The sequence below is a fragment of the Poecilia reticulata genome, chromosome 12 (genome assembly GCF_904066995.2).
Source record: "Poecilia reticulata chromosome 12, P_reticulata-male-v2, whole genome shotgun sequence".
Classification (NCBI taxonomy): domain Eukaryota; kingdom Metazoa; phylum Chordata; class Actinopteri; order Cyprinodontiformes; family Poeciliidae; genus Poecilia; species Poecilia reticulata.
In genome coordinates this window covers 9,272,749-9,292,687 of record NC_088841.1, presented here as the reverse complement: position 1 = coordinate 9,292,687, position 19,939 = coordinate 9,272,749, and the positions used below count along the sequence as shown (strand labels likewise).

Here is a 19,939-nt window from a genome sequence, read left to right as displayed (position 1 = left end):
CCATTTCTGTTTTTCAACTCACACTGTCTATCTGTCTTTCTGTTGATCTGAAAACAAATTTAGCTCAGATATGCATCGAATGTATATATTGAGGAAGCCAACATTTTTGTTTGTCCCAAAACAAAACAATCCTTGTTTACATTAATATGCAGGCGCTCAGCCAGCTCTTATAATAACGGAGCAGGGAAACTCTGCTGGCACATAAATGTTGATCTACGATTCATTCTGTGCAAACTCTATATAGACGGACAAACATTTGAGAAATGAACCACGTGCAGCCATTAAATTAGTAATCATATTTTATTAGTTTGTTGTGTTTTCTCTAATCTAATTTTGAACTCAAAACATTACATGCTTACTGAGACAACTGTCATTGATTAAAATATGGAGATGTAGACAAACATTTATGAAGAAATGAGAGCCGAAAGAAAGCTAAGTCCAGCTTGAGTTTTCCAATATTCCAGAAATTCTCCTCAAATAGAAACCTACCATCTCACGGAGGTAGTAGCTTACACTGATATTCCCCTGAACCCTTGAGGTTGTGCTTTCTGGAGGGCAAATATGTTTCCCTCATCTAAGTTTTAACTTCTCTGCAGATCATATTTTCTTTTCACATCAAAAGAAGCAGAAGGATGTTTAAGTTTTGATCAAGGTGTAAGCGAAATGAAGGCATGAAGGTTAGATGATGATTAGGATTTATTGACCAATAAAATGAGACGTTATCGGAACCTGAGCTGAGCTGGACAGGAAACTAATCCTCCGTTTTTCTTTCTCTACAACAGAAGTCAGGTACTATTGGGCGTATCTAAATCAAGCCACACGATGAGACAATGATCCCAACAGGACTGATCCCGGTTCTGATCCCAAAGATGACCTCCACAAACAGAGCCAGAGCAGAATCCGTTACAGATTCTACTCCGTAACAGGAAACCAAAGAAATGCATCGATGCAGATCAGCTGGAGCCATCGAAGACGCAAACAGCTGCAGGTTAAAGGAGGGAACCAGAACTAGCTGGAATGAATCAGGGGAAAAGGTTTTACAAGCTCAAACAGGAAGCTTAACTGAACTCTGACTCCAGTCAGTGGCGATGAAAAAAAATAAAGTAGAGCCTAAAATGACAATAGGTACCACTGGTAAATAACTTTAGAAAGCATGAAGTTAGAACCTGAACACAGAAACCTCCTGCTAACGAGTGGGGCTTCTCCACAGAGAAATGAATCTAAATCACCATCTCTAACATTTGGTTTGGAAGCACATTCCTTGTGAGATCAAAATAACCGCACAGCCATTTTTTTAAAATTCTTGTCCTTATAACTCCAGCACATAAACCATGTCCTTTCTAAGTATTTTACATTTTTTATATTCTTCTAAATTCAGTGTTGCACAATGTAGTAAGTTGGGAAATCTGTATTGGTGAAATCTCATTCCCAAAGGAAGAAATTTCACTACATTTCACTGTGGATTTCTCCATTTGAATACTCTGCCACAACAGATAAAGTAAAGTGGAAAAATACATTTAGATATTACTGTCTATTTTACATTGTTGTAATGATTGCTTCGAGATTGAACTGAAACTGACAGAAATTATTTATTTGCACAGTGCAAATAACAGGTTCTACATTTTGGTAGCACCGTGATTCGGTGGAGAGTTAATGGCTAAAAGCATAAAGTAAAAATTACAAGTGCTGCAGTCAAATGTATCTGGCTTTAGAGACACAAATCATGTATACTTAGTAAAAGCAGGCTTATTCTCTACAAAAGTTCATGACAAACCCCAGTTTCACACAGCATTTTTGTTCCTGGAATTATGTCGCCGCCAGTGCAGAGCTTGTTGAACATTTGTAGCATGTGGGCATGAGTGCACCTGCACATATACTTTGGATGTCAGCCTTGTGACTCGAAGAGCAGCAAAGAGACATTCTGTTGAAAGTTATTTTCTGTTTTCAAGCCTCCTTCAAACTGTTTTGAACGTGGAGAAAATATTTTTTTCCAAGAAAAGTGAGCTACGGCTTCAGAGAAACATCCTGATCTGATTTCCAGGATGACGACGCACCTAGTCCCCAGGCAAAAGTGCTACTTAAGTAGCACAGCCATTATTAGACTGAGATTTTGAGCGTTTTGCCAGGAAACTTTCCACATCACAACCGCTTTTTTAAAAAAAATGTGGTCATTTTAAATACAAGGCGAGAAATAGGGACTTCCAAGACTTAATCTAGCAAGAAAATTGAACTCTAGAAAAGAGAGTAAGTTCCGAAGAAGCGGAACGAACACTGTAAATAATTTACACTAAAATAGTGGCCCATTGAGAAAACTACAAGTAGTGTATTGTATAAAATGACTGTATTTATGTTCTCGGACAGCTTAAGGCCATGCTACTCTAAACACGCCCGATCTCGTCTGAACTCGTTAGCAAACCGGACTCGGGCCCGATTAGTACTTGGATGGGAGACCACCTGGGAATGCCAGGTGCTGTAAGCATTTTGTCCAGCAGAGGGCGCTGACGCATTATTTTCCCCTTTCACCAAATTAGGATATTGACCTTTGAATCACCATCAATGGGCACAGCTGCTACTTTCAAGTGGATTGCCTTGAATTTCTTCAATGGCCTTTTTTTTTGTGTGGCCACTCACTAAATTTTGGAGTAGGTTAGTCACAATTCTTAACCAGCCTCATCTCTGCCTGCTCCTGTACTTTTAGCCTACAAGTGTTCTCCAAATACACTTGAGAACATTTGTGTTTGTTGGATACGCCGCAAGAAAAAAATTTTCTACCCAGCATATATGCAAGAACCAAAAGCACAATGATGATTTTGTCAATTCCCATCACATTAAAGTTTTTATGCAATTTACTCTAAGTTCTATATATTGGAAGTACATATCCTCTCATTATAATAGAAATAAGTCAAAGTATCAAATCAATTCAATCATATAGTCAAATTTGATTATCTTTCAAATAGGTTTTAAGTATAAGACAATGGAATCACATTTAGTCCATAATGTCAAAGGCTGCTTATCTAAGAGAAATCTAGGTAATTGTGTCAAATCTTTTTATATTAAGACAGGCCTCAGTGTATTTTTTACAGGGCGAAATGTTTAAGGATCAGCTCAACTAGGCTGAACTTTTGCTGTATAGCTAAACAGAGAAATGCAAGGTTAGGGTTAACCCTAACCCCATCCAATATGCTCACAAGAGATCAAAGTTGTAATCGCATCTATTTAGGTTGTGAATTTGTGAGCCTCCTCAATTTTCTATCATTAATTATAACCATCAACTATAACTTAGAGAGCTATGTAAGGGCCTAGAACTGCTGCTTATTTCAGTGAAAACATTGCAACTTAATATCCTTTCACACCACTGTCAATTTTTCTGACCTTACTGTGTGAGTTTCTGGACATATTTAGATTTTTAGTGATGAAAGCCATTTTGTTCTTTTTATTAAAATGTGGTACATCAATCCTATAAACTAGGTAGATCCACCGCCATTAAGAGATCCCATTGTTCCAATTCAGACTCAGCTCATCTCTTTCACCCTTTCACATTTTCTATGACCTCTGGTTGCACCTGGTTTCTTTCTGTTAGCAATTTGCAATATGTTTTCCTCATTGTGTATATTGCTACCGCTAATGCTTGTCCTCAATGCTTTCTTTGTGGTTTCATTGCCACAATTTATCATATGCAACACATTTATTCAAATGTGTTGCATATTTCAATAAATATGCAACACATTTGATAAATATGCAACACATTTAGCGGTGATCAATTATGATCACCGCTAAAGTTGAACAGAAAAAAAAACAAAATTACATAAGAGTGCACAGTTGCTCTTTTCATTCTAAGTGGGATGTAAGAGTTGCAGCAGTGATTTGCTACCAGATTGACTAAACGTCGCAGAAGAAGTCCTGTGATAAAGGAAGTAGCTTGTTTCTTTAGAGCCACGAAGGCAGTCGGCCAAGTTTTAAATTGAAATTGAAGGTGAACCGGGAGCCAGTGTAGGCTGACGGCACTGGAATTATGAGCTCTTTTCTGTACTGCTCAGCATCCTCACAGTCACATTTTAAACCACCTGCAGGTGAGTTACTGGAGAATGGGCGAGGCCTTAAATGCGTAATAATTTAAAACGTAATAAACCAGAATGCAACAAAAGCGTGAATTATGAGAGAAATCATCAACTTCTGGAGGTCACGACCTGACAACAAACCGCTAAACAGCCGAGCATTAGGGGTGTTCAGGGCCTTGTGAATGTATTCATACCTCTTGTCACATTTCTTGTATAGGGACGGTGCTATCAGCATGCTGCTCTGTGCTTGTTTTAATGCAGACCACAAAAATTGAATCATGGCCCCGTCTGAGCAGAACACTTTCTGGTCCACATCTTTATGTCCCTCAAAACTTCAAACTTCTAATATCTCTTAGTTCAAAATGTATTTCTTAGTGTCACGCTTGGATAAGGGGCAGACATGTCAGGTATTCCTTTGTCCCCATGATGTTATTTATTCACTAATCTACTCTAAGAAACTTCTGAGGCACTCAGAGAACATACTGGGATTAAATTACTCTGGTATTAACTGATTGATTCCTAAAGGCAACTGGTTGGACTGGACTTGTTTAGGATTTTCAGAGTAAAAGGACTCAAAATCCAGGTACACACCACATATTATTTATAACAAAAGAAACACTGGCAGATTCAGTTGTAAAGTTATCTGTTGATTTACAACATTTTTTGGAAAGTCTCAAGATAAAGATTCAAAGACGATAAGCGATCAAAATATCAATAAAAACATGAACAAAGATAGGTAGTAATCATAATGCCAGGACACATTTTTGCATTTATTATGCAGAAAAATAAATGCAACTTTCAGTACGCCATTTTAAAAAAGTAAAAAGTAACAAGTTAATTAAAAACACAACTGCTTCATTATCTTTGGACCATTATCTGCCTCCTTTATGAGTCATTTTCAGTGTACGTCAGCTAGGGGTATGAATCATTTTGAGTTAATAGTAACAGTCCAGTACCAGTTTGTGTTGGTCTGGGAAGCAAAATTTCTGATAACAATGCATTGATAGAGATGATAAAGTTGAAAGTTTGAATACTTTTGCAAAGCGCAGTTTTTCTGTTATTCCGCATTATCCATACAGAATTGATGCTTTTGCTTGGAGTGTCCAGCAGATGGCAGTGTCCACGCATGGCTTTTAAAAACAGGCAAAGGTGTCACAGACCTTCCTTGAGCATAATGTTTGTACACATGAATAATTTAAAGATATCAATCTGGTTTTAATTGTTAAAAAGGGCCGATATTATGCATAAATGATGATATTTTGGAAATAGCTGATGATTAATCAACTGATCAAAAAAACTCAATAAATCTTGTTTAAAAAGTTGAAAACAAAGCAAAATACTAAGATTATGAAAAAAAGAGCTTAAAAATAGAAATTAACTAATAACATTCAAAGCATTTAAAATACTAATTACATAAAACTTATTGTATAAATTTGAGTCCAACATTCACCTTAAAGAAATTGCTATTTGCAGGACTGCTTTTTGCCAACCCTTTCTCAGTGTCTTGGTATTTTCTCATCCTCAGTAGCTCTATAAGCCTCTGACAGTTTATTACATGCAACAGTGGTTATCATTTTAATTACAGAGGTGCTTAATATAATCCTGGTAGGCCCGCCTGTTAGCAGGCTTGTTAGAGTCCTGCTTATTATCCTCCATGCTGTTCCACACCCCAGCAACTGTTCTCCCAAATGAGAGGCAGCGTAAACGGCCCTTACATACCATCCAGAATATAAAGATGACTGAAACCAATTTAAAGAACTATTTGCAGCTGGTGATGTTCACACAAAGACATGTATTGCTTAATCACTCACACACATTGAAGGAAAATTGCGTAAAAGAAAAATAAATTTAAAGCATACCATTGAATCAGTCTACAGGGAACCAGGATTAATACATTTTGTAGTATGATAAAATTTAAATATGCAATGTGCAGCATGACATTTTGCTGAAATTGCTTTAGTTTTACACTTACTGTTACAAAACTGCCAAAAATGCATAAAGTCTCACGAAATAAATAAAGGTAGCTATCAAAGTTTACAAATGTGAAAATTAAAGCGGTGCTGCACAACTGTTTGTGTTGCATTTGCTAAACAGTGGGGTTGTGGTCAGTTTCAGAAGAAGTCAGAATCTGGAGTACAAAATAGATACAAAGTTTGTTAGAAACAATGAAACCACCAAAACCCACTGGGCAATTTTAGCATCGTCCATACTGTATCTGCAACCCTTCAGTATGTGAAAGTTGTTCATTTTATTGTAAATTTCCAAAGAAAGTGCCCTTTGAATAAAGCGACAGTCATTAATGTTACCTTCCTTTTTCACACAGAAGGATATGTTGTCAATTTATATTTGAAAACAAATAAAATGCAAATTTGAAGTCAAAATTTGGACTTGCAAAGTTCTATCCAACCACAAGATGGCTGTGACCATTGTGAACGTAGCAACAATCAACATGTGGTCCACATAGTTATGCTGCAAAACATGTTATCGGCTTGTATTGCTAACTGTGAGGAGCCTAGCCACTGGGGTCTGCAATTAGCGAGTCCCACCGGCTTTTCCGCTTTAACTACAACATCCTGACCCGTGTGACAAATTGCAGGCAGCAGAATAAGGCAAAAACAACTGATAAGTAGTGGAAAATCTGCATGAACCCATCTACAATCAGAAAAACTTCAAGAACACTGAGATATACGAGTAGGAGATGTTAGCAGCACCACCAATCTTGTTCGTGTGGAGAAAAATGACCAAAAAAACCCCCAACAAAAATGAGTTTGAAAGTTAACTTAGGTTAACTCCAGCTAGCTAAAATGGCTAAAAACATACATCTACTACTCACATCCTGCTCCACACATCTCCACGTTGAAAAAAAATAATAAGCAATAAGCAACTTAACAAGCCAGTGTATGAAGAAACTTTAATTCCTTTGGTGTCTGCAAACAATGCACATCTTAACATTAAAATAATGTGACACTCCTAAAAGACTAAAAACAAATCGTGTGTAAACCCTGTTATGAGTGAAGGTACCAAATTCACAATAATTTTGCGGAATATTGATAAGATAATGGGCAGATAGATAGAGGCACAAATTACAGAAAATATTTTACAAAAAGTAACAAACTGAAAAGTTGATAAAATAGGGAGACAGACAAATAAAAAATGGATCACACACTTACAGAGAAATAGAAAACAAGGGTTAATAAGCAAAGGACAAAAATTAACATTGTAAATACCATTCGATCGTGAATACAAAGCAATCACTTATCATTAATACTATCATACCTAATAAACATAAATTCACAATTTCTTGGAATTACAAAGCTAAAAGTATTTCTACATGAAAGCATGTGTGCTCTTCCTCCTTTCTGGAACGGCTAAAACCTTACAGTATCTACAGGTTGAGGCACTTGGAAAGAACATGATTGTACTTTATGTAGCAATTTTTTTATTTTTTGTGTGTGCATTTGTTCTGCTTTGTGTGCCCGTATGTGAAACGGTGTCCAAAAAGAGCAGTGGCTTAAACCTCATGATCTGAAACTGGATCAAACTGGCTGGTCTTCAGGCCACGCGCCAAAACCCAAACTCTTCCAGGTAAGATTAATCTCTTTCTGCTCATCTCGCCAACAACTGTGAGGGATTTTTTAAAAAGGAAGGTCGTAGCATGTTGGGTCTGATGATCAGGGCTGCTGCTGTCTGACGCTGCATGGAGCTGAACCTCTATGCAGCGCCGCTGAGGATGGTGGGGAAAACAAACTGTAAAAACTGCTTTTTGTTATCCGATTTTCCAGAAGTGACCCAATCTTGCATTGTTAAATATGATTTTCTCAAATTAAGTACAAAAAATATATATAATAAAGATGGAGATGCAACTTTTATAGAATTATGAGTGTTCCCTTAAAAATACAACCACAAAACGCTTAGTAAAAAAAAAATTAACTTATTAGCTGGATTACATATACAACTAATCACTGCTACATTTGATTTAAAGGGAAAACAAAACATTAATATTCACAGTCAAACATCTTTTAGTGAGTTTTAGGCTCGGTCTTCCAAATGACAGAAACCTTGCACACACCACTTGTTCACAAAACATCATCCTTGATCCCTGGTTGCACAATAATACAATTATTCCATGATGTTCCACACAGTCACAAAAAAAGTCTCTCTGCTCTGCAGTCTGGAGACTGACATCAAAGTTTAAGGCAGGCTAGTGATGTCCCGTTTAGGAGGGGGTCCGTCTGGCTTGCAGGGGCTGCTGTTGGCTTTATCTTCAAAAAGCAAAACTCTGATGGGGACAAAGAAAGATAAAACAAAATGGATGAAACAGAAAGTAGAAAATACAAAAAGTTTTTCATTGCATCTCTGAGATGCATTGGGAGATTATGAGACTTGTGTAAAAGGTTTTCAAGTCCTCTATTTACAGATATTTTTGTACTTTTCCAAGTCTGGAAAACAAATATATTTACATATTTTTCCCAGACTGTATCTTAACATTGAGATTGATGATAACAAAAATAAATAAATAAGAAAATCTGCTGAAATAACCATATTTTGTCCTTTTACATCACGTGCTACATAATTGAACATTACATTTTCCAAAAAAATTCTTAAAAGTTAAACGACTTAGAACCAAAAATAATGCATGACCACTGCTTAACAAATAAAATACAACAAATCAAACGTTCTAATTTTCTTGCTGCAAATTTTTTAAATAAATTAATTAATAAAAAACTTTTCAAATACAAAAATCAGTCAATGTAAATAAATGCAATTTTAAAATGGATTTATAGAAATCTACAGTTACGGCTCATGTGGTGACAACCTAGAACAACAAAGAGGATAGCACAACACAACAGAGAAAAGGATCTGACATGAGCTATTTAGAGTGAATGCTTGCCTTTAATTTCCTCTTCTGGAAAACTCGGCAAAGCCCCACTAATCCCAGAAGGATCACTGATCCAAACGAGTAAAGCGACACTACTTTCACTTGTCTGCTTTCTTTCTCCTCTCAACACTTACTGACAGCATCTCTGCTCTCCCGGAGAGCAGGATCCCAAAACAGATGCACAGATGTGTTAATAGTGTGCAAACAACCCAAAACTTAAAAAAAATAAATAAATCCAACATAATCACCTGCTGTTATCAAACTGTAGTAACTCAGTGTCCTTTGCCCTCATGTTAACTAAGCACTATTGTGGAGTCTGCCCACAATTGTTTTCCTCTAAAGGGAACTAAATCATCTGCTGTTCTCGCAAATGCTTTGAAGAAAAACAAACCAAAACATTCTGCTATAAATTTGTACTCTCAGCTTCGCCCTCATACTTCCTCCCTTAAAAGATTAAAACAACATGACAAAAGAAAGGCTTTGTAAACAATCGCTCTTATCAGCAACTCCAGTGGACTGCAGGCTTTTTAAAGAGCACGCATTAAAAATGAGCTCACACAAAAAATGCAGCATTTTTCTGGCAAATCGACCCTGTCAAAGCTCAGGTTTGACCTGGTAATAATTTAGGTCAGGCTGCTGTTTTAAAGGCAAAATGTATTTACTAGTTTACCATTTTGCCCTCTTACAAACAGCACAAATAAACAGGATTTCTGGAAAGCAGAGCTTATCTTGCTAGAATACAAAGGAGTGGAAAATAGAAGCAGGAAGAAATTAGACTTTTATAAATAGAATGCTGTGGGATTCAGCGGGATTATGGGATACGCTCCCCCCCCAAAAAAAAGAAAGAAAGAAAAACCAAAGAGTTGAAGGCAAAGTAGGAAAAGTTTAGCATTCTGATAGATGTTTTTGGGATTATGAGATTAGTCTGGGTTCTGGGGTCCAGTCAGCTTACTGACATGCAGCAGCCATTCTGGCTCTGGTTTGGCATGGCTGACCCAGCACACAGCTGCTTTAAAAGGCTTAAATCAGCTATATTAACCCATTTAAAAACACAGCAAAAAAGGATCCAATGAGTTTAAAAAAATCTTTCCTCCTCAGCTTTTATGCGACTGTCAGCGGTTAATCAGCCTAGACTCAGTTACATAAGCCTCTAATCGCAGCTAAAGCTAAGGGTGTTGACTGTGGATAGGCTTTCCAAATGGGTTTTGTTGCTATGGTGACTGATAGCAAGTAGGTAGTGACATCACTGCTCATCATGACTGATCCCTCTGGCCCCCTGCAGATGGATGAAGCAGGTAAATGTCAAGACTGACCTTGCCCTTAGACATAACACACACTGTTCATCGTAGTGTTAATCACATCTTGCAGAGAAGTACAAGTAGTTCTTTTCACAACTAATTTACACGTTCACTTACAGTTTGAGCACAGCGGATCGCTTGCCCAGCATCATCTTGACAAAGTCCCTGTAGTTGATGGTGTTGCTGCTGCCGCCGGTCACTTCGACAATCATCTTTTTCAGCTCCAAGTGGGTCTTGGGCACTCCCAGCTTCTCCATCATCTGCTTCAGCCCCATCAAATCTGAGAAGGTGGTGAAGGACATAATTACATTAGCTGAAGGTCTTTTGCCATCAGTGGATGTTATGTTAATGAAATGTCAAACAAACTGGCTCAAACTGATAAAACTAGTGTTTCATACAACTGAAGGAAAAAAAAACAACAGCTTTTTTTTTTTAGGGTAGTGCTGGACAATAAATTGTCCCAATAATTATTGCGATAAATTATAATATTGTTGAGCTTAGGCCATTTTCGAGTACCACATTGATATTGGCAAAATATTGCTCTAAAAAGTATCAGCACTGCAACAGATTCATACATTAGGAACAATTAAAAAGTTAAGTAAAGCTTAACCATTGACATTAAGTAGTACTAATGAGTGTAATTAATTAGTCTAATCCTGCACCAAGAATGAAAAAGTAGAAGACTAAACTTTCTGATGAAAAGTGAGTTAAGATGTTTAAAAAATAAAAATCCAATGGTGTAAAACTACATGGAAAGCAACACAATTCTTCAAGTCATTCTAGAAGAAGCAGCTTGCTGCTGAGACATGCCATCCCAGATCAGCAGCTGCGAACGACAGTCACCTCTCCGAAATCTGAGTTTACCACAGCAGTAGATGTGAACAGGAAAAACAAAGCTCAAGTTAGAACTACAACATCAGCGTCTGCTGACAAGCTGGAAGCGCTCAACACCTGTTCACCTCACATCTGCGATGGGCCGAGTGAAGGAGTCTCACTTTACATCAAGGACACAACCGTGACACATGAGCCTGTCTGAGGCCAGACAGTACACACACACACACACACACACACACACACACGCACACACACACACACACACACACACACACACACACACACACACACACACACGTAGTATTAATTACTGTTCCTTTCTGTCAACACTGCACTTTGGTCAGCCAAGCTGACAATTGTTATGCGAGGGCGGCAGGTGTTTTACAGCTGGTTATTACTCACCAATCTCTCCTTCATCATTCAGGTCAAACTCAGCATATTTATCTGCAAAACAAACACACACAGAGGGATTTTTACTTACAGTGGGAGCTCAATCTCACCTCACACTCCACATCCTGTAGTACAAACAACAATAACTCAGCTGGCATTTGACTTCTCAGCAAAATTCTTGACACACACTGTTCACGGGCCACACTCTTAAGACTCTGCTGACGGTGAACATCTCGAAGTGAGAGCCGTGAGCAGATGACAAGAACAGGAGTTTGGGGAGGTTACATACTATGTGTCAGGTTGGAATCAGGAAAAGGTAAAAAAAAAAAAAAAAGAAAGTTTAAAAAGTGCTTAAACAGAAGGTAATACAACTTTTTAAAAAACTAATGCTAAATTCCAATAGCTTTGAAAGAATAGCTTTGAAAGAATCATTGTTTACAAATTAAATGAATGTAAAAATTGTCCAACGGGAAAACATCTTTACTATTATGACGATATCTACTACGATTAACCAACATAGTTTTCTTTCGTCACACCACCACTGTTGGTGAGCTTTAGCGTCAGTGGATGAAAATATTGATCCACCGTAGAAATGGAGTGAAAGTCCATTCAACAAACCAAATATATTACTTTTAAGAATTTGAACGTACAGCACTAAATATTGCATTCAAAGAGTCATTTGCGATTCTGATGTCGCACACACTGATATTGTGATGATGATTCTGTTTCAGTATATTGCACAGCTCTACTTAGAAACTTAGAAGTTGTTGGTCATAGTTTCTTTAGTTAATAGGTATTTGGAGTTAAATAGTATATTTTTTAACTACATTTGCATCGCCTTAAAACATCACATTTAACACTCCAGCAAGGAGGCATTTCTGTATTTCTTCCTTCTTTCCACTTCCCTAGAAGACCCCTTTGGTCAGATTACTCTTGCTATTTCTGTCCCACAATAGATGCTCTGTGTGTGTGTTGGAAGAGAGAGAGAGCGGTGGGGGTGCCGTGTTAACTGTGTGAATCGTTGGGGAAGAGGGACAGGACAATGCCAACCCTGTTCATAAACCCTCAGGAGGGGGTCTCCACGCACACACACATGACTTTTTGAGAGGACCACTTGTTGTAGTGCAGCCTGTTGATCATCTGCAGCCTCAGAAAGGGGCTCGACTCAACACAACTCAAGCCTTCAGTTGTTGCTCCTTTCTGGGTTCCTAAAGCAACTATTGGAACAAAATGACTATGATGCAATGACTTTATTTTTCGCTCATTTGAACGTTTTGTGTCACTGAGGTGTACTTTGATTAGTGAGTTTACTCCCCGCCACGTTTATAACCAACTGTTATCTGAAGAAGCTTTCCATTTTATAGAGGCTTGCTGATAAAATAGCCGAAGCTGACGACAACACAGGAGATCATTTGTGCCATTTTGGCCTGCTGACAAAGAATGTTTCCCATGCCTTCATAAGACTGGTGGACAATGGCCGAGGGACCAGATGGAACTGCGATAATGGCATCTTTTCATCTAAAACATAGTTTGAATTCCAATCATTATCTTTATTTTTTGGGATTTTTGAGACTGGTAAACAGACAATTATATGTCCACTGAATGTAGTATATTTCTTATGAACTGTGATTATAGAGTAAGCAGAAGTTTTCTCAAAAATCTACGCATAAATCTTAAGTGAACAGATTAGGAAAGTTCATTAGTAGAGGTTTAGGACTTTAAGTCCACATTTGGGAAGTACACAGGTTATGGGATCACGGGAGAAGTACATGGTACAAGTTCAAACCTTGGACTTATTTTTCTTGCTATAAAAATAATAAGCTGAAAAATGTATTTGATTTGTGGTTTGCTGATGACTAGTCAAGCGTGTGTCTTTCACCCAATGGCCACCGGAAATAGGCACCAGTTCACCCTTTAAGATTTTTACCAGATAACTAGGTATAGATAATGGATGGATCTTCCTATTCCAGTTACCTTGGGATCAAGTTAATTTAACCTAATAACCTCAACCAAATTGAAAACACACAATAACTAGAAAACTCCAGCACCTCGTTCTTGCCAGGTCTCCATTGGGAGTGAAATTTTAAAGGCAATGAGATATTTACCCATGTGTATAAATTAGGGATATAAAATAAAGGACATTGTTGCCTTGCAGCAATAGGAATGTGGGTTTGAATCTCAGTCTTTGTTGAATAAAGTTAGGATGTTTTCTCCATATAATATGTAAGCATGGGTTTCTTGTAGGATCACCTCCATGGTCCAAAAAAAGCTTGTTAGGTTAACCAACTTCTGTAAATTGCCATCTGAGTGTGTGTGCACGATATTTATTTGTGCTGCCCTGGTGACCCATGTAAAGCCCAGTGACTGCTGGAGGTAGGTACCAGACTTAAAAATAAGCAGGTGGGTATTCAAGCTTCTGCGCATCTTTAATGTTAGTAATTTTTGCATTGCTTTGGTGTGGAGAAGCCTGCATCTACGAGTTCTCACAGGACTAAACAAAACCCCACAAAAACATCTGTGCAGCGTCATGTTAATGCATGTACCGACAAATGAGCTTAGTGTGAAAACAGTTACCGTTACAACCCTCCTGATTAGAATATACATACACAAACATTATGGTTTAATGTCAAAAGGACACTTTTGTTTTAAAAAGAAGTTTGTCGTGTCAAAAACCTTGTAAAATATTTAATGACAAAAAAAAAAGTGAACAATTATGCATGCAAATGATCAGGAGAAACTCTGTGCAGATTTAATGTATAAGCTTCAAAGTGGTATAGATGTGAACTGATGGAAATTTACTGGTTGCCAATAGCTGTCAGGGTGTTGACCTTTGGGTCACTGGGACAGTATGGAAAAGAGGAGGAAGGGGGAAAAAAAAAGAGCAACCTCCCAGGACCTGAGTGCTGTTTATATGTCACTGCTCCATATCCTCCAGCAGGCCTGCACTCTAAGTAGGACACTGCGGTATGTTTCCCCTTTTCCAGAACTTATTAAGCTAAATAGCCAGATGTCACTCTCTCATGAAAATTACAACCAGAACTTGCATTGAGTAAAGAAGGGTCGCGGGGGAGCACCAGATGCATACATGTGTAGTGCAGGAGTGGGATGGTGCTTGCGAATCATGCAACTTTGTTTCTGTAATTAGCTAGCAGCAATGTTTTCTCTGTTCCCAGGAGCTCAGAGTTTGCTCAGCAAGGTTCTGAATATTGAAACAACAAGTGGAGGAACGCCCCGGCACATTCCTCTCAGCCCACTGAGAACTTGGTCCGGCAAATCTTTTTGGAAATCACAGCAGTCCGTCTTTCCCACAGAGAGAAGCAAAAATGCTCACGACCAAAGGGGCCGACGCAGACCATGCAGCGACTAAACAACTGCTGAAGGCACAACAGCAGCTAGAAGAAAAGCACATTTCCTCAAAGGGACAATCAGACTAGTAGATACTGGGACAGCTGACGTGAGGAGTGGATTTACTCACTTTTTAAGCTTTCCAGTTTCTCTGCGAGGCCTTCTTCATCCCTGTATTTCTGGTCTTCCAGGTATTCCTGAGAAAGATGAAGAGGTGATAAAACTCAAGGAAAATTGGGGGTGGAGGGGTACACATAAAAAGTTTTTGCATGTTACGAAGAAACTGAAACACCTCAATATCATTATGACACCTTTCTTTAAGTTACCAGGTTCTCACAAATTGCATTGATCTAATTGTATCTTATCTCACGATGCTCTTCTTCCTGGCTTGTCACCACTTCATTACTGGGGCACCTCATGAGGGAGTAGGAGTGCCTGAAGGGAGCCATTCTAATAAAATGATAATGGCGCAATATGCTGTGTGGGAGTCATCCACCACCGCGAACACAGAGCAGGGAAGACAGAGCGAGTCTGATTTTCTGCGTTGACCTCCGCGCGACTTTGAAGCTTGCAATCAAAGAGGATAACCATCGCAACCAGATGGTTATCAGTGCAGACTGACTCAGCTGGCTGCAGCCCTCCCACAGGAAAGTCCTCTCGCAGACAGGAGCATGAAAACGCATCCTGACAAGTGCAGTGCCTGCACATCACATCGTGAAATCTCTTTTCCGGCCAACAATGCCTCACATGAGTCAAAACAAAAAATATTGTACTTCTTCTTTCTCAAGATCCTTATTGAGAGCTCTCTCTAGATTTCCCCTCGTCAAGGTTTCCTACAAATTCTGTATTTCTAGAGTTTTCCCGCAGATTTTGCAACAGAATAGAATGCATGTTTTCCATTTCACAGGTTTTCTTTTTAGCATCAGAAGCAACTTTTATCAGAATCCATTGAATCTGAACTGTGTTTTTCTAAATGTACACAAACCCATTCAACACAATAGAATATTCCTGATTATTAAGTGAATTTATTTTAGTAACTATTGACAAGTCAAACACATTATATAGATTAATTAGACTGGCTGATTTTTTTTACACCTTTATTTCTCAATCACAGTGATTTTTTTGCTAACAGCTGATGAAGACAAAATTAAAATCAGAATAATCCATCAGAAAAAAAAATTCTTCAAAACGAAAATGCAGGCTTAATAAAAACTGTGATTAATATTTACTTAAAGGTTATTTTAAAAGGTATTTTTAATCTAACAAACAAGACTTCTCAGGGTGTATTTTCTAATTCAATGAATATTCTAACCTCATACTGTACAAGTCTGTTAAAAGTGTGTGTTTTTGCTGTCAAACGGTCTCTCTTGTAAGTTGAAAATGTTATTCTGGAGTACACATAGTGTATAACAATTTGAGGCTATCTGTGTGTACTTTAATTTCAGTATAAATACAGCAGCTCATAAACATGTGGATTGTGAAGACCGCTACACAACCCAGACTGTTCAGGGAGATGTTTATAACAAGGTGAGTTTATAAAACAACAATAAAAAAAAAGTTAATTATCTAGAGAAGCAGTCTAGAGTACAATGGTAATTGGAGGAGCAGCAGAGATACGTAGCTCAGGTGGGAGAATATGTCAAAATGACTTAAGTTATGCATTCACAAATGGGGGTTTTATGGAAGTGCCATTCATGAAAGAATGATATTTTTTTGCAGTTTTGCACAGGCCAAGTAGGGGACAAGAAAGTCATGTGGAAAAATGAACTCTGGTCAAATGGGTCACAAATGCATCCAAATTTTTCACTCTTTTTGGACAATGTGCTAAATAACAGAAAACCAAGTGCACGTAATCTAAAACACACCAACACCGTTCTGAAACATAATGGAGGCAGCATTATAATGTGGGGAAGCTTTTCTTCAGATATGATGGGCAAGCTGGTCACAGTTGACACGAAGGTGAATGGAGCTAAAAACAAGGCGACACTGGAAGTAAACCAGTTTGGCGATGGCAGATTTCAGACTAGGTTGGAGGCCTGCCTTCCAGCAGAACATACAGCAAAACCTGCCAAGGGGTGGTTGAGATCAGAGATCAGAGCATCTAATTAGATGCTCTGATCTAAACAGACCAAAATCAAGTTGATAATCTGTATTGATGTTGACAGAAACTCTTTATGAAATCTACAAGAGATTGAGGCATTTTTCAAAGGAAGAGCAGAAAACATTTCAGAGTTAGGTATGCAAATCTTGTAGAGAGATACCCAATAAAGTGTTGCAGCTGTAAATATAGCAAAAGCTATGATTTAGAGGATTTGAGGACATGTGGCATACTTTTATTTTGTACATAAATAAAAAAAGCATGCATCCTTTTCTTCTTTGTGTTGGTCTACTGCATAAAACATTGATTATTTTTTCTGGTTGAAACAAAAAGTATGAATACTTTTGGATGGCACTGTAAATATCCTAATACATTAGGATATCTGTACCGTAAAATGAAACAGATATAGAGCAAAAGTCAATAATTCGCACACAGTTTTGCGGCGTTATCAGATCCCGAAGAACCATTGGGCACGCTGGGATCATCTCACCTCCCATTTCTCTAATTACCAAACAAAGATAACGGGATATCTTTAGATAACGGGAACAAGGAGTGCCATGCAGTAAAGTGTAACAAGCTGCAGTGACTGTTTTCCACGCGGCTGCTGCAGCGGTGAGCTGATAGCAGGCGGCAGGTCAGGGTGTATAAAGGAGCGAAGCGCAGATTATGGGAAAATTTGGTTAATCTGAGGGGCCACTGCAGACATCTGACGAGAACAGGCCTCGGCGCGAAACAAAGAGCCCATTCGGACACCTGTTCTACCATAATGGGAAGGAGGGAGAAGGCAGAGCTGCTACAACAGATCGATGTGATCGGGTCAGAGGGAAACAGTTCCCAAAGGCATTCATGTGCGAAGGTATGCGGCCATTCAACAAGTGCCAAGACACTACAAGGTGGCAATAAATCAATAAAAATGTTTATTACTGTTAGTGCAGCGGCCAGCTACACTCAAATATGAACTATGTCTCAGGAATTCATCTATCATAGGGGCGGAGAGGAGGCTGCTCTGCCGGGAATCCTCAGCAAACCGCCGGGGCTGCTGCACGTTCAAAAACAAGGCCAATGCCAAGTCAAGTGTTCACGACCTCATTAACTCAGATGCTGTTAGAGAGGCTCGCAGAAAGACTACACTCCTACCTTATTTATTTCCTCCAGTTTCTGCCTCTGCTGCTCCTTCAACAGACCGAAAGCTTTCCCACCTAAAAACAAAAAGAAGGTTAAGGTTATTCCAACGATAAATGCAATAATGCCGCCTCTAGCTAGTCTTGAACTGGAGCCAGTCGGCCTGCGACGCTCTATTGTAAAGACTCAAAGCTTTAGCTAATGGTAGACAACCGAAATATATATATAAAAAAATTATTCCGAGTCGCTTTTCTTCTTTACCTTGCATGTTTTTATTTGAAGGCATCCTGGAATTTAATGCTGAGGTTCAGAGAGAGAGAAAACACTAAAATATCCGGGCCAGCAGGCTGCCGCAACTGTACGCAGGGGTATTATTCCTATTTAAAGATTGGGCTCAATGGGCCACTCGGCACCGGCGTCAAGTGTGACGCAATCATAAACAAGGCATCCGGCCGGGCTTTTCAAAATAAAGTAGTAATAATTAATAATTAACTAATAGTTAACTAATAATTCTAATTACACTTAAGAAACATTCATTCTTATTATTTATTAATAAACAGGTTGCATAAGCAGGTTGGTTTTATTTTTAGGAGACAACATTATAAAAATAGCATAACAGTTTGTAATTAAATTATTGGTTAATAATCCTTTTTTTTCCTTCACAATACAGCAACCTTTTCTTCCTACTCTTTGAACATACCACCCACTTCTTGTTTAGATGTGATTGCCATTATGGAATACCAGTATAAAACGAGCAACACCATTCTCAATGTAAATCGGGGACTAGGTGAACTAAAGGGAAAAAAACAACATAACTCCCGATTTCACATAAACATATAACAGAAAGTACACTTGGCGACCACTCTCTATACACAAAAATGAAATGTAAATAACATCAATTTACATTCTACAAGATACAATCACCTAAACCTTAATTGGATAGGCAAGAAAAACGATTGACATAGAATAATGCATACATTTGAAACATGAAATATAAAACCCTACTACTATCAGATATTAATAGTAGTTGTAACAGCTCTATTTAGGTCTTAGGTCAGACTCAAACTATGTCTGTTATCATTAAAGAAACTCCAAGTTTTTCTTCTATCTTTGTGAGGCACCCACAACACTATGTTAAACAAATAACCAGAAATGTTTTTTTTTTATGGAATACTCACCTAATACAGTCCGCACACGTTCTCTCCTGTCAAAATAAGCTGAAGCCAACCTTTATTTTGAATGTAACAACATGTAATTTCCGGTTTTATTGTACAGAAACTTGTCCTCAGGCTGGAACTGATGCTGAAGTAGTAAATCAGAGCATCTTACGCTTATCACGCTGGCGCTCGCCATCATGTGGAGCATGATAAAACTGCATAAATTAAGGGCGTCACCCAATTCATGACAAAGATAAATGAAAATGCTTCAAAAAGAAGGCAGACTTTAAGAATGAAATTAAGTGAAGAGGACAAGCATTAGACCTGCTTTCCTTATATTTAAATAAAATAAAAAATCTCTAGATCAAACCCCTACTTTAAACTTTTAACCGTTTAGTACATTGAAATATTTCATAAATAAAAATCATTTCTGTTGCATTGGAGATTTAACATACTTTTATAATTTTACAACTACAATTATAACTTAGTTTATAATTAGTTTTACATTAAGTAACACTCAATGTAAAACTAATGTACATTTTATTCCTTTAAGTAAAATGTATATGCACGGACTCACAATGATGTCATACTGTAATTTTAATTCAGCTCAATTGAAAAAAAAAACCCAATATGTATTATATATTTAGCAAAATATTTTATTATTTCCCCCAAACACTTCCTAAGCTTTTGAAATAACAGATCATAATGTCATGGAAATGTATTGCCTTCACAAATTTTTTCCATGTCAGATGACTCAC

General features: G+C 37.9%; 1 protein-coding gene and 1 pseudogene across 1 annotated transcript; one reads left to right on the top strand and one right to left on the bottom strand.

The window, feature by feature from the left end:
• Positions 1–2,360: 2,360 nt before the first annotated feature.
• Positions 2,361–2,479, top strand: LOC145554444 (5S ribosomal RNA; annotated as a pseudogene).
• A 5,496-nt stretch (positions 2,480–7,975) lies between these two features.
• Positions 7,976–18,440, bottom strand: aif1l (allograft inflammatory factor 1-like). Its single transcript, XM_008423623.3, has 6 exons — positions 18,286–18,440; positions 18,040–18,101; positions 14,935–15,001; positions 11,472–11,513; positions 10,353–10,515; positions 7,976–8,337 (listed from the first exon to the last, which is right to left on the bottom strand). Exons 1-6 carry the CDS (start codon positions 18,308–18,310, stop codon positions 8,250–8,252), a joined length of 447 nt encoding a protein of 148 aa, XP_008421845.1. The 5' UTR covers positions 18,311–18,440; the 3' UTR covers positions 7,976–8,249.
• Between the last annotated feature and the right edge of the window lie 1,499 nt (positions 18,441–19,939).

Coding starts and splice junctions, on each gene's coding strand:
- aif1l (XM_008423623.3), bottom strand. CDS start 18,310: ATGCCTTCAAATAAAAACATGCAAG. Junction 11,514..14,934: donor GAAACTGGAAAGCTTAAAAA/GTGAGTAAATCC, acceptor TTTGTTTTGCAG/ATAAATATGCTGAGTTTGAC. Junction 10,516..11,471: donor GAATGATGAAGGAGAGATTG/GTGAGTAATAAC, acceptor CCACCTTCTCAG/ATTTGATGGGGCTGAAGCAG.